Source organism: Fusarium verticillioides, chromosome 1 (genome assembly GCF_000149555.1).
Source record: "Fusarium verticillioides 7600 chromosome 1, whole genome shotgun sequence".
NCBI lineage: Eukaryota > Fungi > Ascomycota > Sordariomycetes > Hypocreales > Nectriaceae > Fusarium > Fusarium verticillioides.
This window is the reverse complement of record NC_031675.1, coordinates 5,606,955-5,630,652: the sequence shown is the minus strand read 5'-3', so window position 1 is coordinate 5,630,652 and position 23,698 is coordinate 5,606,955. Positions and strand designations below refer to the sequence as shown.

The window sequence follows — 23,698 nt, the reverse complement described above, 5'->3', positions numbered from 1 at the left end:
TAATTTTCGAGATTGAGACATTCCATTGCTGAGAGGGCTGACGACAGGATTGCGAAATTGCGAGGTAAGGCGGACGATGCAAACACCAGATCGGCCCAGATCGGCCTAGTCTAATTCGTGAGGTTTCATTTCTAAGACTGCTGTATTAACACCCAAGTCTTAATACTTACCTTAAACTCCATACATATCACTCTAAAGCTATTCAAATAGCCTAAACGCTTAAGTGAATTAGGTAACGGAGAAACTCTCCGTGCCCAGTTTAAATGTTCCATCAATGGTTCTTGAATGTTGACGATATCAGAATTTCCTAACTTGGTAAATGTCACGGCCAAAGTGGAGTTCCTTTATACGAACTCCTGCGTTTTAACCTTGTTACAGGCCATGCGCCGTTTCAGCCGAGAGAAAAGCCATGATCATCTTGTCCAGGGGATTTGTTTTTTTTTTTCCAGCATATAAATACATAGCTAAACCCCATGTATTGACTTTTGCTATTCTCTCATCCCATTCTCTTTCAGCTTACCCTCTTCACAAACCTTTACATCTTTCCACCTAAGGCCCGGTGCCATTTCTATTTCTACCACAACACAAAATGCAGTTCGCTCTAGTCTCAGTTCTTTTCGCCGCTGGCGCCCTCGCCATCAACGGGTATGCCTTCACTTGCACCGTCATGTTGAGTACAGTTCTGCTAACACGCCTCATAGTTGTGGATTTCCAGATGGCCCAGACTGCGTCTCACTGGGCAAGGGGAGCGACGGCTTGGAAGTATTCCGTGATAATGACGGCTGCTGCCTCCTCCCAGCTCGTTGCGGTAATGAAGTCGGCGTTAACTGCCGTCGCGAGAATGAGGGCCCCAATGGTCTACCGATCAACAAAAAGAGGGCTCAGAAGAACTACAAGGCATAGTTCGAGCGATAACAAGGAACAGAGGCATGGGTGAGCTGTGTGTCGGAGAATTTTGTACTATTATATGGTCAGGTCTAGCTCAGGTAGCGAGAGTGACACTGTATTACTATTGATTTCCAGGAAGCACTATTTTGCAATCTGCTGGATACTTCCTTGAATGGGAGATTCCACCTATGGCTACTTTAAAAACATAGAAATTGCTAAAAATATATCCCTCAGTTATCTGCGAGGCCACATTCGCGCTGTTGGTCCCGTTTCATGCTGTTCATGTCACCCACGGGGATCTCACATCTAATTAGGTAGTACGTGCAGCAAGCTTAAATCAAGCGGCTAGCATACAAGCTTATTGTATCCCGACCTCATAGTGGCAGTGATATCGACAAGGATTTTGAGGCAGGATGTCGTCAGAGAAACGAATATTCCAAACGCCTGTTTCAAGCTGCTTTGAATAGAGGCTATATGATTAAGCAGGCCGTCGATTCCTTGTTCTACAATACCATCCAGACTCCTCTTTATCCTGGGGTTAAATATAGTCTTAATTTCTTTATTGAGTTTAAAAGCTCAATATACCATTATAACGGTTTAGAACGTCACAGTATCACCTAGAGTCGTGAAAACATCACATCAAATGGCGAGGAATATAGTGAGGTTATGAAATCAATTCATGTTCCCACGTCCTGCCGATAAAACTCTTCCATCGATCCAAAGTCATATCTCATCAGAATAGTACATCTAGGAAGCCAGTCCACCCTTGCGACCAGCCTCCTTGGCCTTCTCACTACCAGGCTCGAAAGAGCCCGATGATGCCTTGCCGCCCTCAGAAGCAATCTCTCGCTGGGTGATCTGTTAGAATTTGATATGTGCTTGGGCAGGTGGTTGACTAACCTGCTTGTCGGCGTCCATGCTGGCAAATCCACCGGAGTGGCTGGACTTTCCGCCCTTAGAAGCAATCTCTTGAACCTCTTCCTTGGGTCTGTCTTTGTTAGACATGATCACTCAGAGTCTTGATCGCATGAGGCTGGACATACCGGTTGGCAAAGTTGCCGGGGTTGGGGTTATCGGTGCCAGTCATTTTGATACTAGTGTAAGTTTCTTGTGCAATAAGTGTTGTTTGTCTGACTCTGTTGCTCAATCATTGACTGGAATTATTCGTCTTTAAGTATTCTTTTCCTACAGTCCTAGGCTAAAGTGGTTCGCTGACCATACGTCTATATGACGTCCTTTCCACGCGCCCTGATCAACGTCTCAACTCAATTAACCAATGCCTTATCCTTTATTATTTCAAGATGACGTCCCTAAAAAGTAAAACCGACAAAACTCACGGTTGAGTGACGAGCGCATTATTCTGATGACGCTCGAGATGTTGCTTTGTTTCCTACCAACAGCATATGACAACTTGTCATTGGTGCAAGGTCCAAGTGATCTACATGTTTGCAGGGTTGCAAATCGACCGAAAAAAGCGCTGATCTTCCGTGAATTAATTCACGGTGAGGTTTGAGACGGTCATGTCATCATTAAGCTGAGATATCAGGTTATGTACCCCTGCGTAAGCACGCCTTGGCGAATCAATGATAATCGTCTTTCCTGCGATGAATGCATGCTGATGTTCCTAACCAAGGCAATAAAACTTTAGGGCATCAATCTCAAATACTAAAGATTTAGATAATTGATCTGAGTTTAGGAACTCCTTAAAGGAGTTAAGAAGTCTGGAGGATTCTTACTCCCCAGAAACTATCAGTAAAGACACTAGGGACTGGGTTAAGTGGATGATTTCTATATGAATGCGGTGCAGCGATGGCTTACCGCGATTTATCGTGTCATTAAGGATTCGGCCAGTTGGTAATACACGTGCGCCTCATCAATATGTGTTTGGACGATGGACCCTTACAGCAGGGAACGTACACATAACAACAATATCAAGGTCGATTCAATAGTCTGATCCGGAATCAAAGTAATTCGCCACATGTTACCAAGAGATGGAACATTCAATATCAGCATATGTTAGCATGTATCTGATATCTAATAACCATTTCTCTGAATAATAATCCGGTCATTGAGTGCACGGCATTGGTAATGTCATTGTCCCTAACGTTATCCATGCGCCTAATAAGATACGGAGCTCGACGATAAGATCAGCGTCCACCAATAACAAGCCAAGCCACAACGTCATTCCACCTTACGTAACCGTCTTATTCCCATCATCTCAGCCGTCACCCAAGTCACCGAGTCGGCGACTTAATCTCTCACCAACAAGCCGCTGAGAAATCACCAGCATCAACTCCAATCTCAATGACCGAGTTGCAAAATCGTCAAAGCGGCGCAAGATCACCAAGCGCTGCACCTACTCGGACCCGTGTAGCTCGCGTGGCTTGCAAGGCGTGTCACGCAAGACGGGTAAAGTGTGACGCCGCTGATGGACAGCCGTGTTGGCATTGTCGTACGCGCGATGTTACTTGTGAGTTGATAGACTCGAAACGTGGAAAGTGCGTAAAAACGATGTGATGCGATGAGGGATTGTGACTCACGGGTTTGTAGATATGCTAGGCGAAGTAATGCGCAACGCGTGTCAAGAAGACAGCAGGCGCAGAGTCCGGTTGACCAACATGATACCATGAGCGACAGTGTCGCAGTGATTACGCCTCAAAGTAACGAAAATCCCCAGTATCGAGATCAAGGCCAGCCTGTCCAATCGAATATCGCACAGAATAATGAGCCGAGCTCTCAACAACAGAGCTTGTCCGGGAACGACAAGTCATACTTCCTAGGCGACTCAAGCAGCTTATCATACATCGTCGAGATGATATGTAGCCCAAGAGGTGGTGTTAGTGAGCCCGTCAAAGTCCACTATCCCATACCAGCATCAATAGCAGACCGCGCAATCATTCCAACACGGCCGCAAGTAGAACCACTCAGCGTACGAGATGCCTTGACGATGCCGCCAAAAGAAATATCCGACCGTCTTGTATACACCTTTTTCGAGATCATCCATCCGCCCTATCCAGTAATAGATAGGCACGCCTTTTCGGAGCTGTACAGACAGGGCAAAGCATCCCCTATGCTCTTACATGCAATGTTCCTTGTCACCTTCATTCTCTGTGATGAGAGTCTTATACAGGCTGCTGGATTTAGCGATCGGACTGCTGCTCGCAAGCATCATTATCTTCGTGCGAAAACATTGTATGATGTTGATCATGAGACTGACAGGAATGTCCTTACAGCAGCTATCTTCCTTTTAGGGTTTTGGTGGAATGGCCCGGATGATCAGAAAGACTCATGGTTCTGGCTTGGATGTGCGACATCTTGTGCTCAGTCTTTGGGGATGTATCGTTCGTATGTAAAGCTTTCACAGGTTGTGAACTGACACTGACTTGGCCGTAGGACGGTTGCATCGAGGCTAAGTCCCGAGAAAAGAGCGTTGCGGAAACGAATCTGGTGGTCCATCTATGTTAGTCAAAGGAGTAAAGCAATTGAGTGCCCCTACTAACATTTGTAGACTCGCGACCGACATACTGCAGCATGTCTCGGCAAGCCTTGCAGAATCAGGGATGAAGACTGCGATATTGAACCTCTGACTGAAGAAGACTTTTACTTCGACGATGATCACAACGACCCCCTAATAACTCGACAAGAAGAATATCATACGGCTCTCGCAATAGAGATGACGAAAGCCGCCGAGATCCGTGAGTTCATCTCTACCGATGCCCCTTTTGCTCAAGTTACTAATTTTCGTCCAGTCGGAGACATCGTAATCGCAGAATACAGTCCTCGACGACCTGACTTGGAACAATACAAACCAGAGCGTCTGAAACAAAGACTTGAACAGTGGGAAGCGCAGTTGCCCAAATGCATGCAGAGGGTGCCGCTAGATGAGACACTGGGTCCAGCTTTCTGGGCAACCCAGTTACACATGGCGTACCAGTAAGAGATTCAGCGCCGACCAGCGACGAGCTAGCTAATGGGTAACAGAAACTACTATATCCTCTTGTTCCGGCCCAAGGCAATTGAAGACCTCACACCGTCTGAAGCCGAAGGAGACATTTGGGCTCGGCGAGCAGCTGATTCCATTACTCGCATGACCGAAGATCTCCTGGCCGTCGGAGCAATGAGTAAAAGTCAAATGCACATGCAAGTCGAACCTCGCCTCCAATTCTCCTCAGAGACTAACATATTCCCAGTGTCCCCGCCGTCTTTGGCGCCCTCTCCATCCACACCCTCGTCATCTGCCGCAAGGATCCCATCCGACGCCAACTCGCCGGCAACAAATCACGGCAATGCATCCTCGCCCTAAGCGAACTCGCAAAACACTGGCCCGTAGGACTATGGATCATGAGATTCTTCGGTAACCTTATGAGAAGACTCACAGGTCAAGGATCGGCTGTCTCAGCAGGTTCAATAGTTGACGTGACGTCGCGCATCGCGAATTGTAATCGTAATGAAGACTCTACTCTCAATACCTCTGCGGAAGTCAGTAGGGCAACGTCTCAAACTTTAGCGGAGAATGGCGGTCCGTTCACTGACGCGACGAATGCTCAGGTCGCCGGCGCTTTGATGGAGACGAATGATCTGTTCCAGCAGCCGGCGGATCAGTTGGGTTTTGACAACTTTTGGGCGGAGGATACCATTGATGTTGATCTACTGCTTCAGCATGGTTTATGTCCATTGCTGCCCGGTAACTTTGGTACTTTCCCACTATTGGCAGACTCACAAAGCTTTTAGAGAAAGACGGAATTCTGGTCATGCTGGCGAAACACGGTTCTTTTAACAGGGTATGAAATCTATCTATTCTATGCGTCGTTGTTCTATAATGCTTTTCTTTTCAACCTCGTCTATCGCCTAAACTCAAGTGACACAGCCAACTTTGGGCTGGTCCATATTACGTATCTCCTCTCCAAATCATTTTCTGTCGTGTTTTTAGATCTTTGAAGCAAATTTGCTCTTGGCTCGCAGTCTCTTGCCATATCTGAAGAACAGGTACGGGAAGGGCGCCATGGCAACCGTCAAGAAAGCAAGAAGGCTGGAAGCCCACTGATAACCAAGCGTCTCGTACATCTGAATACCAAACAGTGGGAATGCCGCTATACGATTGTTAGTGACTGTTGGAAGTAAAAGGAGTGAATTGAACGTACCTGCGAAAGTGCATCGGGCAAAGCTGTTGGCTGCCATGGCAGAAGCGGCATACTGAGGATAAGCGTCGACCAAGAAGGTAAAGATACCAGTGAAGACAAGCATCATGCTACAAGCAGTCGTTAGCACAATATCAGAAATAGCAGGTCAGAGAAACTTACCCGCATCCATAAACTCCGGATCCAACGATAGGCACAATCCAATGAATGCTAGAGTATGTCGTCCAAGCAAACCAAAACAGCCCGATAGGGATAAGAATCGCTCCAAGAATACAAGGAGGTAACCTGTACTCAGGTTCGCTTATAGCTTTTCCAGTCTCCTTCTCCTGTTCCGCCAACCAGCGAAGTCGAAGTCTGGCCCAGAAGGGAGTCGTAGCCGTTGCAATTACAAATCCAACAAGAATTCCCAAGAATGTCATTCCGGTCTGCCAAAGACTCATACCGTGGTTCGTTCGGAAGATGAGAGGGAATGCGCCGAAGAATAGGTAAAGAATACCAAGGAGGATGGCGGAGTAGAGATCCAGGCAGAGACACATGGGCTCCAGGAAGAGCAGCTGAAATGGTCGAAGGACTGAAAGCTTCAGTGTCTCAAGAATGGGCTTCTTCGTATGCTCCATCGGCGCTCTATACGCGTCATTCCCAGTCTCCTTCCTCAACATCCTCGCCTTCTCCCTCAACAAAATCGGATGAAACGTCTCGGGCGCAAACACCACAATAGCCACCATAACAAACGCAGCCCAAATCAACATAACATAATACGTCCACCTCCAATTTGTATTATAATTAATAAACCCTCCAATCAACGGCCCAATAGCCGGTCCGATGAACGGCGCCAACGACACCAAACTCATAGGTTTCTGGATCTCATGCCGTTCGAAGACATCACCAGCTGTTCCGCCTGCAACGCTGAGGAACGAACTTCCAGCGAAACCGGTGAAGAAACGCGCGATGATCATGGTCTCGATGTTTTGCGCTACGGCGGAGGGGATCGTCCAGATTATGAACATGGCCCATGAGACGAGGTAGATTGGTCGGCGGCCGTAGTACTCGCTCAACGGGCTTGTGAGAACGGGACCGAGAGCGATTCCGAGGACAAAGGTTGAGAGGCCGAGGGTGGCGACGATTTGGGAGCAGTGGAATTCGGCGTTCATTTGGGTGTAGGTAGCTGTGTAGATTGAACTTGCGCATGTTCTGGAAACTGTTAGTATTGTGAAAGTGAAGGTGAGTTTGGAGACCTACACGCAGAGACTTCCCATGCATGCGATCGAAACAATCATCCATTTTCGCAACGTCGACATACTCCGGGGACATAAAGGATCCTTGTCGCCATCCCACGAAACTTCGAACGATTCGCAGTCGGTCGTCAAGTTACCAGCCTCAGTGGTTTGATCACTAAGATTCGCATTCTGATCATCTGTGTTATTTCCAGCCATTGGCGAATTCTTTTCAATATCCGTTGAAGACTCGCGGTCCAGAGAAGCTCGCTGTTGATTTTGGGACATATTCCCAACTTCTTTATCGTTCATTATCGCTGTTGTGATGATAACATGCCAAGACCCTGTTTTTTTCGCATGGGAATACTGACGTATTTATCCGTAAAAAGAACAAATTTGCGGCTCCACGGCACGCATCAGATTTGTAATGACGCTCTCTTTTTACGGAGATAAGATGTGGGTATATTTTGTTATCTCAAGATGCCTCGGTGTCTTGGTCGTTAGTCTGGCTCGTTGGTGCACTGTGATAGGCCCGGCTTTTATGATTGCAGGGGGTGATTTGGCCACCTCGGTTTTTGGCGCTGTTTTGCAAAACAAAGTCGGCGATTAAAGAGTATGGAGGAATTACCAAGCTGAATGAGATGGTTGCTGAAAGGGCGTGGTTTTGCATGGTGATTTGAAAGGAGCTTGGGGAATATGCCGAGTATTTCCGTATTCAAAGAGCGAGGTTGAGTCTTTGTTGGCATTCTTGTTACGAATTGCCTGATTTTGTCATTGCTGTGACACATGCCGATGAGAATTGCAGCATTCTCTGGACATCGGCTCGCTCGTCAGTGATCGCAAACAGTATTGCAAAGCATGTGAGTGATGTTTGGCCTGTAGATGTCTGTTTGACGTCCATGTCCTGGAGATACCTACCCTGTAGATGCGCTATGAGACTCTTATTTTGACAATGAGACTTAAAGATGCAGTAAACTCGAAAGTTACATAATAAGACACGAGAAGTATGTGGATGTCTTTCGTATGAATTTGAGATTCTCTCATGGTGTTTTGTTGGCTTTGGAATCCAGGTGTATTTTTTCGTCCCCTTCGTTAATCAACCAGTCATCACTGTTGTTCATTCAAGTTTTCTCCTCATTCAGTAAAGTTTCAACCCACAACCTTTGCGTGAATCACGAGCCGCAATGGATCAATCACCAGAAAAGCCCGTGTTGTTCTTGTATGACTCCTTCCCGACCTATTCCATGACACCTCTAACGAGTTTAGTGACATCGACAACTGTCTATACTCGCGCAGTACGTCAACAGTCAGGTCTTCCTACAGAGCCTAACATTCGCAGATGACAAAGTCCTTGAGCACATGGGCAAGAACATTGACGACTACTTCAAGAAGCATCTAGGCCTCTCCCCAGACGATGCTGAACGCCTTCACAAGGATTACTCCCAGCAATACGGCCAGGCAATCGAAGGGCTTGTACGCCACCACCAAATTGACGCGTTGGAATACAACGCCAAGGTCGATGACGCGGTCCCACTGGACGACCTCATCAAGCCAAACGCCCGATTGCGACAATTCCTCGAGGATATTGATACGTCGAAAGTGAGACTTTGGCTGCTAACTAATGCTTATGTGAACCACGGGAAACGGGTTGTGAGGCTGTTGGGCGTGGATGATTTGTTTGAGGGGTTGACGTATTGTGATTATTCTCAGGTACCGTTTGTTTGTAAGCCCCATAAAGAAATGTTTATGAAAGCTATGAGAGAGGCTGGCGTCTCTGATGTTTCGAGATGTTATTTTATTGGTAAGATGAATTTCTCATCTTTTGCAAGGCCTTTACTGACCCTTTCTCAGATGACTCTCATAAGAATTGTGTCGGAGCAAAGGACGCTGGCTGGACTGCTATTCACTTTGTGGAAGAGGGACTTTCTGTACCTGATACACAAGCGTCTCAGCATCAGATTCGCCATCTCGAAGAGCTGAGATCACTTTATCCTGACTTCTTTAGCGTTAGAAATTGATACTTTCTCCGAGTGTTACCCCGCCAGCCCCTCTTAATTGCTTTTTATCACACCGCGTCGTGTCTTGTCACACGCGTTTTATCGAGGGGCAGCACCTCGTTTCAAGTTTCAACATACATTTTCGAACACTTTGCCATTCTGCAACGAATAAACCCATCTTCAGGGAAATCCAATCGAAATGGCGCAGAAGTTCTGCACTTTATGTGGGACACACATTCAGACCTCAGCGGGGACATGGGCTAGGTAATCTCGCGCCAGTCTCAATCTCAATCTCAGCCTAACACGCCCCAAAAAAGTCTGGATCCAAGGTAATAATTTCGACCATGTGAAATTATCTGGCGTCGCAGCTGGCCACTGGCGCGATCCAAGTACCAGCAACGCCGTTCCAGTGGATCCTAGGGCACGCTACGATGGTCGACAGACGGACGACGACGGCTTTCCCATTGAAGTTGCTGAGATCTCCATCATCAATTCCTTCCATCCCAATCCCCCTCCCGAGTGGTACTGGGGCTTCTTGTTCCACGATGCTTGCTGGAGTCTGTTGAACTTTGAAGAACAAGTTGATCTTGGTGATCTCTTTCGACTCTGCTAGGTTCTCTGCTAGAATAAGCTCTTAGCTATAAGCCTTAACTATAAATAACACTTCTAGCCTATAACTTAGATATTAATATTATAATAATTAACTAATAGCTATAATATAAAGCTAATATAATATAAACTTAAATAATAACTCTTTAACTAGCCTTAAAGGTATATAAAGCTTTAATCTTTTAATTAAAAAAGATTAACTTAATACTATAAATACTTTAGATTTTTAAAATAGTAATAATAAAATTAATCTTTTATTAATAATATTTTAATTAAACTTATATTTATAATTATATTAATAAAGCCATAGTTATATTTTAAGTTATATTAATATATAAAAGAAATTTTAAAATATATAATAGCTTTAAATAGCTAGAATTAAATTATAAAGCTATCATAGCTTTTATCTTTATATAGGACTTTAATTAACTTAATAATAAATTCTTTATTTAGCTAGCTTTTTTTAATTATAAAACTATTATTTATATAATAACTTAATTTTCTTTAAGTATTATTAATATTATTTAATAGAGAAAAATAATATTATTTTCTTTAAAAAACTTAAAAAATAAAAAGAGAATTAAAATAATTAAAAAGCTACTTTAAGAAAATTATATTTAAATTATATTTATATTTAATATATAAATAGTAATTTACTTAAAAGATCTTTTTATTAAAAAGTTAAAATATCTTTATATTAATATATAAAGTATAGCTAATAAAGTCTCATAATAAGAATAATATAATATAATACTTTTTTTTAGTATATTATATATAAAGTATTATATATAATACTAAAAAAATATAATAACTTTAAAAGTAAGTCTTAAGGTTATATAGCACTACTGCCTTTAACCTTATGATTTAACTAAATAAATAGCCTTAATCTATAAGTATAAAAAGATATTTCCCTTAACCTTAATAGGCTAAATGCCTTCTTTATTATTACCTAATTAAGGTAATTAATACTAAAGCTTTAACCTTAAAAGCCTAATTTTAAATAAGCTAAAGATTATAAAAACTAATATAAGATATAATACTATATAATTAATATTAATAATAGCTATAACTATCTAATTAAGGCAGTTAATACCTATATATCTAGCCTTTTAATAAAAATCTATAGCCTTAAGCTTAATACTATATTAATCCTTTAATCTTTCTTAAGGTATTATAAAATTATAAAAGAATACATACTATATATTAATAAACTATTAATAATATAATAAGTTAATCTTATAATTTTTAACTATTAAGTATAACTACTTAGTATTAATAGAAATAAAATTAAAAATAAAGCCTTTAGTAATTATATTATAGATTAGATATAGGTATTAGAAGACTTAGTAAATTACTTAAAATAGGGTTAATGCTTATTAAGGTAATAGCAGGCCTTTATTAATAGCATTATATTAAGTAGTAGTAATAGTTAATATTAGCTATAGTTTATAGAGTTAAGATATATAGTTATAGTAGTTAAATTATAGATATAAATATTATATTATAGAAATTAAGGGCTATTATAGTATAAAGGAGGGGAAGTAAAGGGGGAAAGAGAGGTAAAAAGGTAAATTAGGAAATAAAGATTTTAATATTAAGGGAAATTAGTAGGCTAAAGCTAGCTTAGTAGGTTAGTAATAGATTAGATTAGGTTATAAGGTAATATAAAGTAGTATAAGGAATATAAATTAAGGAAAAACATAGCTAATAAACACTTAAGAAAATCTTTTTATAAATATAGTAAATAGTAATTAAAATTATTAAAAAATACTAATATATAAGAAAAGCTTAACTTAAAGAAAGTTTTATAATAATATATATATTAATATTATTAAGGCTAAAAAAAGGTTTAGGGTAATTAAAAGGTAATAGTAGTATTAAGTTTATAAGTCAGTTATAAGGTTAGAAAATATACTTCAAGTTTAATATAATGACTTTCGACTCTGCATCTTAACACCTATCGGTCCTGACATGCTTCCTAACTTTGGGCACGACTATGGTAACATTGCGTCAATGAACTATGAGGGGGACATCGAGGTATTGATATCTGATTTTAAAAGTCCAAACTATGCGTCAGATATGCTCAGTGCGAATCCTTTTGAGATCCCCGCCCTCAGGAAGTCCATTAACTTCGCTGCCCGTATGCAGCAGGATGCGTTTCAGTCCATTCTCGACCGATCAACCCTCAGCGCAGACAAGGATGTCTTCAATTACTTCCCTCCAGAGATCCTTGAGAGGATTGTGATGTTTCTTCCATCTCCTGACGTTCACTCTCTCCGCCTAGCATCTCGTGTATTCGCAACTCTCAGCCTGTCCGAACGCTTCTGGGCTTCACGATTTTTAGAGGGGCACGAGTTTGACTACCTGCCTGAAGTCTTCGCGACCCCCCCAACATCATGGAGGGCTCTCTATCTCTCACTTCACATCTGGGCGTCTGAAAACAGCGGAATGGGCAACCGCAGCCGTGTCTGGCTATCCGTCAAAGACCTCCACGAAACACTTGGCCAGATGAAAAATGTGGAATGCCTTGGGAACGTCATCAGCACGGCTCTTGAGCCCGAGGCACCAAAGTCCATGCCGGAACGTGAGTCCTTGATTACTGCAGAAAGATATATTTTCGAACCGGGAACTCACTTCATGGGCGGCTCTCGTGTACTGCGAGCCCGGTCCGCAGAATTCCCCCAGCATCTCAAGATGATGCTCATGTCTGTATCATTTGTTGACACTCCAGCTGGGCTATTCATCTCTGGGCTCATGTTTGTTGGCGCTGATGGCGTGTTTGAGTCTCTGGGATACACTCACAAGTCCCAAATGGAACACATAACGCTTCCCGAAGATCAACATGTCAAAGGTTTCGAAGTGGCCTTCGACGTGTGTGGCTTTCGAGCAATCGCGGCCATTACTCAGGATGGCACTACGTCCTAGTGGGCTGGAGATCCGGCGGACTACCCCAGGAGACGTCTCACCGATGTCGAGGGCATTTCCCTCATCGTTGCCCAATTCGATGTGAGCTTCACTCAAACAAACATTGTGAGACGGAGCTAATTCTGTAGGCGCTTAAACTTGTGTCGTTAAGCCGGGATCGTATAACAAAGAAACTGCAAGAACCGAGCGACAGATTGCTCTGGCATCCCGAAATCCCATCTTCCGAAATATTCTTGGACGGACTACGACCCCTCGACGAAGATGTCAGCTCCGACGTTCCCATCATGACAGTTTTCTTTGGCGAGAACGACGGTCGATACATACGACAAATGACGGCGATAAACACCCACATCTTCGACTGGTGTCACGTTAACCGCCTCAGCTTTGAGTTCATGGACGATAGTATAGAGCGATGTCTTGGAGATGTTGAGTATGAAATAGAGCAATCCGATCGCGTGCCGTTAAGATTCCCAGACCACGGCAATTCCATGGGACACTTGGAAATTGACGGCGGAAGTGGTGAAGAGATTGAGAGCCTCGAGGTTCAGTTTGACGAAGATATTATCTTTGAACTCAAGGTAAGATCGCTCATCTGAGAACGGAGAGAGCGAAGGCTGACATTTCAAGTTCAATCTCAACACCAATCGTACTGAGCTTGTGAGCAACGGTGACGATCCCTTTGATGTGCCGTGGACCAAGGTTACTCCGCGTGGTAAAAAGATCATTGGCATGTTTTCGCAGGGCGCTAAGAATCGATGGGGTGTGAGTTTCGTCCTCCCTCTCTTTTGCGAAATATGGATATGTATGTGGTACTAACATTATCCAATAGGCCAAGACGTTCCATAATTTGGGCTTCATTTCTACTAACGAGGAACAGGAATAGGTTAGAAGATAGACACGTTTGAATTTCAAGTGTTAGATTGTGTGTTTATTTTATGCCGCTTATGAATCCTTCCATTCCTTCATGTGCAGTCAGCCCAAAATGGTGCTGACATAAGTTCTATGTTTCTTGACCAAAATCTCACCCATTCTCTTTTCTCCATACCGATCATCCATTTCCCATAATGTTTACGCATGAGATGGAGTCGTCAAAGAAAGTACTCGTCACCGGTGGAAGCGGCTTCTTGGGAGGACACGTAGTCCGACAACTACTCAACGATGCAGAAACAACAGTCGCCATCGTCAGCCGTCATCCCAAGATGCCAGCTGATGTTGCTGACGAGTCTCGGGTCTCCCTTCATGCGGCCGACTTGACCATACCGAGCCAGATTGAACAGGTCTTTGAGACGTTCAGCCCGCATGCCGTTATTCATACAGCTTCGCCATCTTATATCGACACACCTACGAATCTGATAAAGGCAAACATCAATGGCACGAAAGCGTTACTGAAAGCTGCGTCGGCTTGTGCCGACACACGCGCTTTTGTGTTTACATCCTCTGATTCAGCTGTTATACCTACACAAGAACCTCTATCCGAAGGGGATTCTGTTCTGTATGATGAGACGAATGCTCCGAATACTTACGCAATGTCAAAGGCTGCCGCTGAAAGACTCGTCATTGCTTCACATTCAGAAGGGCTTTGGGCTGCAGCTATACGAATACCAGCCACATATGGCGAATACGACATGAACCTCGTGCGTCAGCTCGTGCAAAGCATTCGAAGAAAAGAACACAAAATGCAAGTTGGCAATGATACAAAGGTATTCGAGTTCTTGTACGTCAAGAAAGCGGCTGAGGCACATATCCTCGCCATGAAAGCCCTTCTTGACCCAGAAACACGGGAGAAAGCTGGTGGTCAGGCATTCTTCGTCTCAGACGAAAGACCACAGAAATTCTTTGACTTCTCTCGGAAGTTATATGCAGCAGCTGGATATCCTGTTGCATCGGAGGAGGTTACCAAGATTCCGTTCTTTGTGATGCAGGCGATGGCGTCGACGGCTGAATGGGTTTATTGGATTATGACATCGGGATACATCAAGCCTGCCATGCGAAGGAGTGCTATTGATCATCTTGACTCTGGGTGCTGTTGGTCACTGGACAAAGCGAAGGGGGTGCTGGGATATGAGCCTGTTGCGGATCAGGATGAAGCTATCAGGAAGACTATGGAATGGGGAATAAAAGCTTTGTGAGCGACTGCTGGATATTGCGTTCTGAATTTCCTTGACACTCGTGGTAAGTGAGACTTTATGTAGCTAATAAACGTACTGGAAGTACTTATTCTTGAAATCAGTTTCGTCAAGAAGTCCCGCCTCCCAAGCTCTCTGCTGATTCTCAGGAGTATGAAGGTCCCGTCTTGACCTATTCCTCATCCACAAGAGTACCCAAAGCGCAAAAAGACTCGTCACCTGAATGGCAATACAAGTAAACATCATGCCCACTCCAAGCTCGTACTGAGGCGCCTGGTTAGGCTTGAAGAAGAATGGTCCGACAAAGTTCCCCAGGCAATATCCGATCAACAATATGGCATTTGTTGTAATCTTCTTCGTGTGCCCTGCTGTATTCGCCATTGAAACGGACATACTCAGTGTCCAAGTTGCTGTGTAGGAGAAAGATATCCATAGACATGCTAATCGAGCATATGCGTCGCTGTGAGGGAGGAAGTGAAGGCCAAGAACGCCGGCGAGGAAGGGGACTAGTCCCAGAAGCATGATTGGGATTCTAGAATTTCTGATCGCTGAAGCCCCCCAACTATAAAGCAGCTGTCAGAGAGATTTCTCAGTAATAAGACCGGAACAATTACCAGGCTAACACGCATGCGACCAGTTGGACTGCACCTGATGGCATCTGATACAGCGTGGTATCGAGGGTACTGAAGCCAGCACCTTTAATGATGAGACCTTGAAACTGAGACAAATCAATTGGCAGAACTCCAAGAACTAGGGAGGAGATACTTACCGCGGATAAGCCTCCATTGGGCGAGTTGCTCGTCAGAGCAAACAAGAACAACAGCCAAGTCTTCATATCAAACATCGCCTCCCAAAACTGTACCATCTTGAAATGCTTATTCTCAATACCCGTACCATTCCCCCTCACCCTCGCCACAACTCTCGCCTTCTCATCAGCCGTCAGAAACTTCGCTCTCATAGGCGCACCCGGGAGCAAGAACAGGAGAATAACGCCCCAAGCAACTGTAACAGCTCCCCAGATAAGGAAAAGTAATCGCCAGGATGGCAGAGCAGACTTGACGTGGCCTATACCGAAGCTTGCTATACCAGCGATGATGTAGCCCATACCTGCTGAGCCAATCCATATACCCATACGGAGAGGCTGCTCTTTTCGCATGTAGTACATACTGAAGAGGAGCATTGTGCCAGGGTTTATGGCTGCTTCGAGGGCGCCGAGAAGGACACGTACGACGATGAGGGTTGTGAAGTTGTTGACGGCTCCGTGAGCCATGAGAACAGCGCCCCAGGCGATGACATAGAAGGCGTCAGTAGAGTACTAATGGACTAGAGGTTTGAAGGGACTTACAGTTCCTGACATGAAGTAGTTAATCGGAAATCGTTGAAGGAACATGCTGGTCGGAAACTCCCAAATGAGATAGCCAAGGTAAAATATCCCACCGGTCCAGGAGAACTCATCTCCCTTCAGATTGAGATCTTCTCTTAGCCCGAACACGGCAGCATAGCTGATAGTATTCTTGTCAATTGACTGCAGTGCATAGGTGAAGCAGAGTAGAGGCATAAGTCTCAGGTCCAACTTCCATCGTAGAGCCTTATCGAGCTCAGGACTTGTCTCGATCTCATCTGCATCACGACACAATGTCAAAGCTTCAGCTACAGAGGCATCGTTTATGGTTCCCTCTTTGATAGATTGGGTATGTTTCAAGTCGTCTGTTATTTTCTCTGCCATTTTGTCGTCAGTCTGTATGGACAGTACGAGATGGGAAGCACTGAGTTGGACGCACACATCTCTCGACTTTATATCGGTCCCCTCTTCTGGTCATTTGAGGTTAATTGATCGTTGATCAGTGGGTAACACGTCTCGATACCCGCGGGAAACTATCAGTGGATACCACGATGTTGTAGTTCCCATACATGACCCAGGATGCTTATCATTACCCCTCAGCTACAATGTAACGTTGATATCGATCATGAATCGTACCAGATAGCTGTATACCTCTAACCGGGTCTATAATCTGTATGCCGATAAACAAAGCATTAGCTTGCCATTAAAAAGTCTTCATACCGCTTATTGCTATGCGAATTAGGTACCTGAAAAGCTATAATATCACTGCTTAGCTTCTACGCATTTATAAATAGAATATTGGCTACCAAGTTCTCTGCCCTGATAAAGACTCTCAGGCACAATAAACCCAGTCGAATCAGAGCTTGATCTGGAAGCTTGTGCCAGTATCGCCAATACTGACATTCCTTTCCATCTGTAGGAATTCTTTTGCGGCTAAATGCGATCCAGAGCAGTCAAACCGCGGTCTCCAACCTCTTCGAGTCCAGGTAAGAAGTTCATTAATCGGAGATGGAGACTCAGGTTGGTATTCTGGAGCCCTGATAGTATACCGGTCTGAACCAGGACATACAGGCTTTATGAGCCACGCAATATAATTACGGTCTTTCAGGTTCCTTTCTACCATCGAAACAAATGGCATGTGATGCAACATACACCGTTCAGAGCTGAAGTGTGCGAAAATAACGGCATGTCCGAGGCCAGCCTCGTCTCCACACCCCAATTGCATATCCCACCTCGATGCGATCTTGTCTCCAACTGGATCGTTTGATTTTCGATGGATAGGTATAAGTTGCCCTGGCCATATGGACAGCGAGGAGATATCACCGTTACTTGGCAATTTGTGACCGATCGCGAAACCCTCATCAGATAGGAGCGTGACATGGGTAGACGAAGGGCTCGAGAGAGCACATTCGACCAGTCGGACAGTATTTTCTCCAACAACTACTTTGAAAAACTGATCTTGCCTATCGAGCTTGTCCTTCTGGCGTCGGATTGTGAGCATGCCCTCGGAAAAATCCACGTTTGGAGCATCGTAAGCCATTTGCAAAAGAGAAATGCCCTTGGCAACTACAACCCAGTAGCTCAGCATCTATATCTAATTGTTAGCATTCCAATATAGACAGGATCTTGGAATATTACCGAGGTTTTGCTCTTTCGTAATAACTAATGAATTCATCAGAGTTGTCGAAGGTTTTCTGGATGGCCTGACGGAGAAAAGACCTTGGTCCGTCCTCTGCAAGGAAATCGTTGATGCGATCAAGAATACCGGGTATGTCAGAAAACATCCTAAGGCGATCTTCTAAGCGAGTCTGAATAGAATTGAGCTTTTTATCTCGCTCCACATCCGACATATCCTCAGGGAGAGTGACAGCCGTTTCCATCAGGTCGGTAATCGTGTCGTACATAGTCTCTATCTTGGTAAGAGACTCTCTCAGGTTGTCGCTTCGTAGTTGGAGGAGAGCCTCAGGAAGCTCTCGTGATAGAGTATCTACAGTCCGCTTCAGTTCCTTCATTTCTGTGACGGCCCCGGAGATGTCTCGTCGAATTTTGTTGGTATCACTACCGCCCGAGGCTGAGTGTAGAATCTGTTTGAAGACCCATGTCCCAGCTTCACCTGCTAGGCCGATAGCGAACTTATTGAGGAGCGCGTGGCCTGAAACAGTGATAATAGTTGATGCTACCATGACTTAGTGAGTATCTATCTTCAAATGGATCATGATTGATTTACAAGAGCTGAGGAAAATCAAGAATATGGAGGACAGGCGAATAGGTCTTTGATTCATGGGTAATACTGTGCGGCTGAACAGCCTCAGAAGATATTTGCTGATCCTTACTGCATTGAGTGGAATTATTGAACGCCACTCATGGTCTAGACTCATCGGTGAAGTTGTCTGTAAGAATAACGCCTAAGGCATTCTTTATTTGAGCAGATGCTTCCGAGTAGCTGAGTTGAACTGCTTGTTCTATTAATTGCGTTATCTTAATCCGAGTGATCGGCATCGCACGAGGGACCCAGTTTGACGTTGGTTCTTGATAAACGCGGGGCTTCTGGAGGTAAGCTGGGATGCCAAAATTACTGCTCTAAAGATACGCTAAAGCTGGCCTAAATTTACCTAAATCTTTTCATCACTTAGGATGAAGGTGCCTCCGCACGGCATGCAACGTCAGAGTTATCGGATAGGTATGCTTATCTGCCGCCGTCTGATCACTACCTACCATAAGTTTTCCGCGGTTGCGCGGGAAACATCCAAACCTACTTATCCTGTTTCCCGAGACGGGATAAAGTTGTCGAATGTCGACTGACAAAGAGGATTAAGAAACTGATTATACAAAATAGAGCACTTCGGTTTCTCATAGTACAGTCACAGAATGACATCCAAGCATCCATACCAGCTGCTCCCTATCGACGAGAGAGTCAAACGAGTTCTGGCCACGACCCCTCTTATAGACGGCCATAATGATTTACCTCAGCAGCCCAGAGCTTGCTTCCACGGCAAGATACACAATAACGAGAAATTCGATCTAGAAAATGGGTTCGAGCGTGGAATGACAGATATTCCTCGTCTCAAGCAAGGTTCGTCTATATCTGCCTCTATTCTCAACTGGATGCTGACATTTTTCTAGGAGCCGTGGGTGGCCAATTCTGGTCCGTCTGTGTCCCTTGTCTCAGATCAGCAGAGAACTTCACCACACCGGAGTATTCAGACATGGCTCGAGATGCCATTGAGCAAATCGATCTAACCCTTCGCCTGGTCGAGTCTTATCCAGAGACATTCCAACTTATTAGTGGTCCTTCGGAAGTCAAGGGTGTCTATGCCAGTGGTAAGATTGCCTGCTCTATTGGCATTGAGGGGCTTCATATGGCAGGAAATAGCATCGGTATTATTAGAGCTTTCTACAGGCTCGGGGTGAGATATGTATGTAAAATAGACCTCATTGGTTTGAGACTTCATACTGAGTTCAATAGTGCACTCTCACTCACGTTTGCAACAATGCCTTTGCAGATAGCTCTACTTCAAAGATCGGACCAGTTCATGGTGGGCTATCCGACCTAGGAAGGGCTGCTGTCAAGGAGATGAATAGACTCGGTACGCCGCTTTCACATTATTCTAGGGCTGAACTAACTTTCTAGGCATGATTATTGATCTTTCTCACGTGTCGGAAGACTGCGCGAAACAAGTTCTCAATCTTTCCAGAGCTCCCGTCATGTTCTCTCACTCCAACGCAAAGGGAGTATTCGACTGCCCTAGAAATGTTCCTGATCATATCCTCGATAAAGTACCCGCCAATGGTGGTATCGTCATGGTCACCTTCGTCCCGGAGCATGTCACAACGCGCCGATGCGATGCCAAGATGGAAATGGTGGTCGATCATCTCTTTTACATCGCCAACGGCATTGGCTGGGATCACGTTGGTCTTGGATCTGATTTCGATGGTATTGCTAGCGTCATCCCCGGCCTTGAGGATGTAAAATGCTATCCTCATCTTTTGAAGGCTATCCTTGATCGTGGAGCAAGTGAAGAGCAGTTGGCCAAGGTGATTGGCGAGAATATTCTTAGAGTCTGGGCAAGCGTCGAGAAAGTGAGAGATCTGATGAAAACCGAGGGATTGCTCCCGGTGGAGGATGTGTTTAAGGATCGGAGGTGGTGGAGATATGATGGGTATTATCAGATGGAAGATCCTGATCCTGAGGATAAGCTTGGGCTTGACTGGTATGGGGTACCCCCACCAGATGAGGGTCTATACCTTAAGGAATAGGGGACGAGACGCCTATAAGATCTTATCAGATCTAGAAAGATTACAGCAGTTCTGTTTGGTCACGGAGGGACAGCAGATTTAGAGGATAGGAACGAAGTGAAAGTTATTTAATGACGTGTGTGAAAGTAACTAGTCACTATCAACGAGAGAACCTATGTCATAGACCTTTAATCATACAGAGCCCCACACTGATGGTTTATGTCAAGGGTAAAATAGAGAATGGCAGTCTACTGGCGTGGCTCAACAGGAGTCTCAAACCTCGCGGTTCCCTCCTTCGGTTGGAAGACACCCTTATCGGCAGCCTCCATGCTGTTTCCATCAGCACTAGCGCTATGCTGAGCAGCATCAATGTCATTGTGGCCACCCTCAAGCCCACCGTTGTCAACAATGGGGCGGTTGTCAATGGTCATCTGAGGAGCAACATCATACTTTCCATCACCACGATCCAGGCGGTGAGATGGGATGAGAACGTTGAGGAAGCGAGGGGCAAGGAATGCACCAATGATGAAGATGACAACCATGTGCATGAGAACGAAGCTGTAGATGAAAGGAGGATCATCAGAGTAGTTGTTGAGGAACTTGGGGTAGGCAAAGGAGAACACGAGAGCCACGGCGGGACCGGTGATGTATTTGAGACAAAATGGCCATACAACTGGGATCTTCCAATTGGAATGACCGCCGAGGATGGCATTGTTGAGATCGCGACGGAGTTGGTTGCCCTGATACATGAGGTTAGGGTCAATCAGGTGGCTAAGGCTGGGGAGATACGTACCGAGTAGAAGGCCGCGTACCAGAAACGGCTGAGTATAGCATTGTTTCCCCAGAATCGGGGAGCAGGGATCGATGGGGTCTTGCCAAAGAAGGCAGTGAAGATGCAGCAGCCGATGAAGACGCCAAAACCAACGCCAGCTCCGGCTGGGGCGCTTACGAGGTGACCAATCAGGAGACCCAGGAAAATCGAGACGATATAGCCACCGTTGAAGACGAAGTAGCTGATAGCACCAATCTGATCAACAGGGTCCTTCCATCGGTAGAGCGTACAAGCCATGTAAGTCTCGGAGAAGACAGTGATGAAAAGAGCGACATCGTTGACGAAAGCATCAACGGCATCGAGGACACTGAAACCGAACTCACTGCTGTAGATGAGTGAAGTAAGCGCACCAAGGACAATGACAGAGGTAGAGATGACCCAGCGAGGAATGCGCTGGCCCATATTGGTATCGCAGAGAAGAGTGACCAGAACCTCGGCGAGGGCAAACACACAGGTAAGTCCAAGAAGAACCAGCGTGATGAAGAACAAGGCGGAGAAGAAGTTGGATCCGGGCATCTCGGCCAAGGCTTGAGGGTAGTAGAAGAAGCCAGAGCTGAAGGTGGACAGAGGGTCGACCTCACCGGGGTTAATGCCGAGGAAGCCGACAACGCCCATGACAGCCAAGGCTGATATGATCTCGATAGCAGAGTTGCTGAGAGCGATGATGAAGGCATCTTGAACAGCATTGGCAAACTTGTTGTTGTAAGAGGCATATGAGGTAAAGTAGCCGAAACCAACACCAATGGAGAAGAACATCTGTCCAAAGGCATCTTGCCATACACGAGGACCCTCGAGTGACTCGCTTCGCCATGTGCCAACATAGAGTCTAAAGCCATCGGAGGCGTTGGGAAGAGAGAGGGATCGAATGGCGAGAATACCAATCATAATGAGGGGAAGGGCCATTGTGATGTAGATGACACGGCCGGTGAGGCCGACGCCCTTAAAGGTACACATCCACACGACGAACCAGATCATGATACACCAACCAAATGTCTCGCCGACGATGCCACGGCCGGGATAATGCTTCAGACCCCCGCCGTCATCGGCACCACCCGTAGCAGGAATGTTGCGAACAACCTCATCATTAAAGAAGTCCGTAGTATCCTGACCAGCCCAAGGCAGCGGACTCTGGAACGACATCCTGAAATAGGTCATAGCCCACGCTAGAATAGGGACGTAGTACCCAACGACACTAAAGCCGTTGAAAACCATGCTCAGTCCAATACCCTTAGCGCGATGGTTCACATTGTTCCAGGCGATGACACAACCGCCCCGATAGGCCTGGCCGAGGGTGATCTCGAGGATGAGGATGGGGATACCGATGAGGAAGAGCGCGACGGCGTAGGGGATGAAGAACTGCAAACCGTAGTTATTGAAGACGACAGAGGGGAAACGCAGCAGATTTCCTAGACCGACCGCACCGCCCATGGCGCAGAGGACGAATTGCGAGCGCGAGTTGAAGTTATCGCGACCGTCATCGTCCTTTGCTGAGTCTGGTGCGAGCATGAGAAAGATTCTCTTGGCCATGCCTGGCTTCTGGCCCTTTTCGGCGACAGCCATGATGAACGATTCACAACAACGAACTATTCACTAAGAAGAATGAGAAAATGAGGTATAAGTGAGAAGACAAATGTGATCGACCTCTCCACAAGGTGGATCGCATCCCCTCGATATATACCCCAGACCCAATATCTCGCCGAGACGCGTGCGATTAACAACACGTTCATAATTGGATTTCCCTGGGGCAGCCAAGATATCTCAGCTTTTAGGCCTCAGACCAATTGCCCTCGACCTTGGCACAGGTGAACCACTTTATATGACCGCCAAGCAAGTGCATCTCCAATCCACGGCGCGTGCCAATGCGATACCCCATCTCGTGATATCTCCCGCCAAGCGACATAACAGGAAGGCCAGAAAGAACCAACATTCCACGCCTCACGTGCCAGACCCTGAGGATCAAAGGACTCGCCAAGGGAATGCCAATGCTGTTATCTGGGGTAGTGCTTATCGAGGGACTCTGTATTCAGCAGGTGCTTTTGTCAGTGTCAACAGTAGCGCCTTGGTGTTGTGAATGTAGCGTCTTGGGGTCATTTCCGTTTCCCCGTTGCCGTTGGTATCCGAGTCGCCCCCTGTTCTTGGGATCAGAGTAGATAGGTCTTGGCTTTTGGAGATTCAGACCATGTTGGGGTTTTGGATTAAGGTGTCTTGGCTGTTTCTTGGCTGATAGCAAACACAGATAAGCTGCCCGTTTATACTTAAAAAATGGATTACGACATATCGGTCACTGCCAAGATGCTAATCAGATAGAAGTCTGCTGGTTGAACGCGGCCAAAATGATCACTCACCAAACAATTAGTACCCTTGGGGGCCAAATACAGGAAGATTTGTTCC

At 45.3% G+C, this 23,698-nt stretch overlaps 12 protein-coding genes across 12 annotated transcripts; 7 read left to right on the top strand and 5 right to left on the bottom strand.

The window, feature by feature from the left end:
* Positions 1 to 463: 463 nt before the first annotated feature.
* Positions 464 to 1,139, top strand: FVEG_00226 (hypothetical protein). Its single transcript, XM_018886659.1, has 2 exons — positions 464 to 645; positions 702 to 1,139. The coding sequence occupies exons 1-2, from the start codon at positions 590 to 592 to the stop codon at positions 901 to 903; spliced, it is 258 nt and encodes an 85-aa protein (XP_018742253.1). The 5' UTR covers positions 464 to 589; the 3' UTR covers positions 904 to 1,139.
* A 352-nt stretch (positions 1,140 to 1,491) lies between these two features.
* On the bottom strand, positions 1,492 to 2,027 carry FVEG_00227 (conidiation-specific protein 10). Its single transcript, XM_018886660.1, has 3 exons — positions 1,932 to 2,027; positions 1,789 to 1,876; positions 1,492 to 1,737 (listed from the first exon to the last, which is right to left on the bottom strand). The coding sequence occupies exons 1-3, from the start codon at positions 1,973 to 1,975 to the stop codon at positions 1,636 to 1,638; spliced, it is 234 nt and encodes a 77-aa protein (XP_018742254.1). The 5' UTR covers positions 1,976 to 2,027; the 3' UTR covers positions 1,492 to 1,635.
* Positions 2,028 to 3,152: 1,125 nt separating this feature from the next.
* FVEG_00228 (hypothetical protein) lies at positions 3,153 to 5,811 on the top strand. The gene is made up of 7 exons (XM_018886661.1): positions 3,153 to 3,386; positions 3,439 to 4,233; positions 4,282 to 4,348; positions 4,397 to 4,583; positions 4,638 to 4,821; positions 4,870 to 5,028; positions 5,079 to 5,811. The coding sequence occupies exons 1-7, from the start codon at positions 3,193 to 3,195 to the stop codon at positions 5,617 to 5,619; spliced, it is 2,127 nt and encodes a 708-aa protein (XP_018742255.1). The 5' UTR covers positions 3,153 to 3,192; the 3' UTR covers positions 5,620 to 5,811.
* On the bottom strand, positions 5,632 to 7,683 carry FVEG_00229 (hypothetical protein). Its single transcript, XM_018886662.1, has 4 exons — positions 7,266 to 7,683; positions 6,189 to 7,217; positions 6,030 to 6,136; positions 5,632 to 5,978 (listed from the first exon to the last, which is right to left on the bottom strand). The coding sequence occupies exons 1-4, from the start codon at positions 7,550 to 7,552 to the stop codon at positions 5,815 to 5,817; spliced, it is 1,587 nt and encodes a 528-aa protein (XP_018742256.1). The 5' UTR covers positions 7,553 to 7,683; the 3' UTR covers positions 5,632 to 5,814.
* Positions 7,684 to 8,364: 681 nt separating this feature from the next.
* Positions 8,365 to 9,273, top strand: FVEG_00230 (pyrimidine 5'-nucleotidase). Its single transcript, XM_018886663.1, has 4 exons — positions 8,365 to 8,459; positions 8,507 to 8,535; positions 8,580 to 9,041; positions 9,092 to 9,273. The coding sequence occupies exons 1-4, from the start codon at positions 8,425 to 8,427 to the stop codon at positions 9,256 to 9,258; spliced, it is 693 nt and encodes a 230-aa protein (XP_018742257.1). The 5' UTR covers positions 8,365 to 8,424; the 3' UTR covers positions 9,259 to 9,273.
* A 2,544-nt stretch (positions 9,274 to 11,817) lies between these two features.
* On the top strand, positions 11,818 to 13,654 carry FVEG_14609 (hypothetical protein; the record flags this gene model as incomplete). Its single annotated transcript, XM_018903543.1, has 5 exons — positions 11,818 to 12,717; positions 12,772 to 12,852; positions 12,900 to 13,349; positions 13,399 to 13,533; positions 13,601 to 13,654. The coding sequence occupies 5 exons, from the start codon at positions 11,818 to 11,820 to the stop codon at positions 13,652 to 13,654; spliced, it is 1,620 nt and encodes a 539-aa protein (XP_018742258.1).
* A 181-nt stretch (positions 13,655 to 13,835) lies between these two features.
* On the top strand, positions 13,836 to 14,900 carry FVEG_14610 (hypothetical protein; the record flags this gene model as incomplete). Its single annotated transcript, XM_018903544.1, has 1 exon — positions 13,836 to 14,900. The coding sequence occupies one exon, from the start codon at positions 13,836 to 13,838 to the stop codon at positions 14,898 to 14,900; it is 1,065 nt and encodes a 354-aa protein (XP_018742259.1).
* Positions 14,901 to 14,963: 63 nt separating this feature from the next.
* FVEG_00232 (hypothetical protein) lies at positions 14,964 to 16,623 on the bottom strand (the record flags this gene model as incomplete). Its single annotated transcript, XM_018886664.1, has 4 exons — positions 14,964 to 15,459; positions 15,512 to 15,615; positions 15,667 to 16,212; positions 16,243 to 16,623. The coding sequence occupies 4 exons, from the start codon at positions 16,621 to 16,623 to the stop codon at positions 14,964 to 14,966; spliced, it is 1,527 nt and encodes a 508-aa protein (XP_018742260.1).
* Positions 16,624 to 17,095: 472 nt separating this feature from the next.
* Positions 17,096 to 18,422, bottom strand: FVEG_14611 (hypothetical protein; the record flags this gene model as incomplete). The annotated part of the gene is made up of 2 exons (XM_018903545.1): positions 17,096 to 17,819; positions 17,878 to 18,422. 2 exons carry the CDS (start codon positions 18,420 to 18,422, stop codon positions 17,096 to 17,098), a joined length of 1,269 nt encoding a protein of 422 aa, XP_018742261.1.
* A 685-nt stretch (positions 18,423 to 19,107) lies between these two features.
* On the top strand, positions 19,108 to 20,496 carry FVEG_00235 (hypothetical protein; the record flags this gene model as incomplete). Its single annotated transcript, XM_018886665.1, has 4 exons — positions 19,108 to 19,312; positions 19,363 to 19,655; positions 19,706 to 19,826; positions 19,871 to 20,496. The coding sequence occupies 4 exons, from the start codon at positions 19,108 to 19,110 to the stop codon at positions 20,494 to 20,496; spliced, it is 1,245 nt and encodes a 414-aa protein (XP_018742262.1).
* Positions 20,497 to 20,678: 182 nt separating this feature from the next.
* FVEG_00236 (hypothetical protein) lies at positions 20,679 to 22,867 on the bottom strand (the record flags this gene model as incomplete). The annotated part of the gene is made up of 2 exons (XM_018886666.1): positions 20,679 to 21,215; positions 21,269 to 22,867. The coding sequence occupies 2 exons, from the start codon at positions 22,865 to 22,867 to the stop codon at positions 20,724 to 20,726; spliced, it is 2,091 nt and encodes a 696-aa protein (XP_018742263.1). The 3' UTR covers positions 20,679 to 20,723.
* A 256-nt stretch (positions 22,868 to 23,123) lies between these two features.
* FVEG_14612 (hypothetical protein) lies at positions 23,124 to 23,378 on the top strand (the record flags this gene model as incomplete). The annotated part of the gene is made up of 1 exon (XM_018903546.1): positions 23,124 to 23,378. One exon carries the CDS (start codon positions 23,124 to 23,126, stop codon positions 23,376 to 23,378), a length of 255 nt encoding a protein of 84 aa, XP_018742264.1.
* Between the last annotated feature and the right edge of the window lie 320 nt (positions 23,379 to 23,698).

What these genes read in the sequence shown, in the direction of transcription:
- FVEG_00226 (XM_018886659.1), top strand. Translation starts at nt 590, where the DNA reads ATGCAGTTCGCTCTAGTCTCAGTTCTTTTCGCCGCTGGCGCCCTCGCC. An exon ending in GGCGCCCTCGCCATCAACGG is followed by an intron (nt 646 to 701) that starts GTATGCCTTCAC and finishes CACGCCTCATAG; the next exon opens with TTGTGGATTTCCAGATGGCC.
- FVEG_00230 (XM_018886663.1), top strand. Translation starts at nt 8,425, where the DNA reads ATGGATCAATCACCAGAAAAGCCCGTGTTGTTCTT. An exon ending in CAACTGTCTATACTCGCGCA is followed by an intron (nt 8,536 to 8,579) that starts GTACGTCAACAG and finishes TAACATTCGCAG; the next exon opens with ATGACAAAGTCCTTGAGCAC. An exon ending in TTCGAGATGTTATTTTATTG is followed by an intron (nt 9,042 to 9,091) that starts GTAAGATGAATT and finishes ACCCTTTCTCAG; the next exon opens with ATGACTCTCATAAGAATTGT.
- FVEG_00228 (XM_018886661.1), top strand. Translation starts at nt 3,193, where the DNA reads ATGACCGAGTTGCAAAATCGTCAAAGCGGCGCAAGATCACCAAGCGCT. An exon ending in TCTTTGGGGATGTATCGTTC is followed by an intron (nt 4,234 to 4,281) that starts GTATGTAAAGCT and finishes ACTTGGCCGTAG; the next exon opens with GACGGTTGCATCGAGGCTAA. An exon ending in GACGAAAGCCGCCGAGATCC is followed by an intron (nt 4,584 to 4,637) that starts GTGAGTTCATCT and finishes ATTTTCGTCCAG; the next exon opens with TCGGAGACATCGTAATCGCA.
- FVEG_00227 (XM_018886660.1), bottom strand. Translation starts at nt 1,975, where the DNA reads ATGACTGGCACCGATAACCCCAACCCCGGCAACTTTGCCAACCG. An exon ending in CCCGGCAACTTTGCCAACCG is followed by an intron (nt 1,877 to 1,931) that starts GTATGTCCAGCC and finishes TAACAAAGACAG; the next exon opens with ACCCAAGGAAGAGGTTCAAG. An exon ending in GCATGGACGCCGACAAGCAG is followed by an intron (nt 1,738 to 1,788) that starts GTTAGTCAACCA and finishes CAGATCACCCAG; the next exon opens with CGAGAGATTGCTTCTGAGGG.
- FVEG_00229 (XM_018886662.1), bottom strand. Translation starts at nt 7,552, where the DNA reads ATGAACGATAAAGAAGTTGGGAATATGTCCCAAAATCAACAGCGAGCT. An exon ending in TCCGGAGTTTATGGATGCGG is followed by an intron (nt 6,137 to 6,188) that starts GTAAGTTTCTCT and finishes GACTGCTTGTAG; the next exon opens with CATGATGCTTGTCTTCACTG. An exon ending in TGCCCGATGCACTTTCGCAG is followed by an intron (nt 5,979 to 6,029) that starts GTACGTTCAATT and finishes ACAATCGTATAG; the next exon opens with CGGCATTCCCACTGTTTGGT.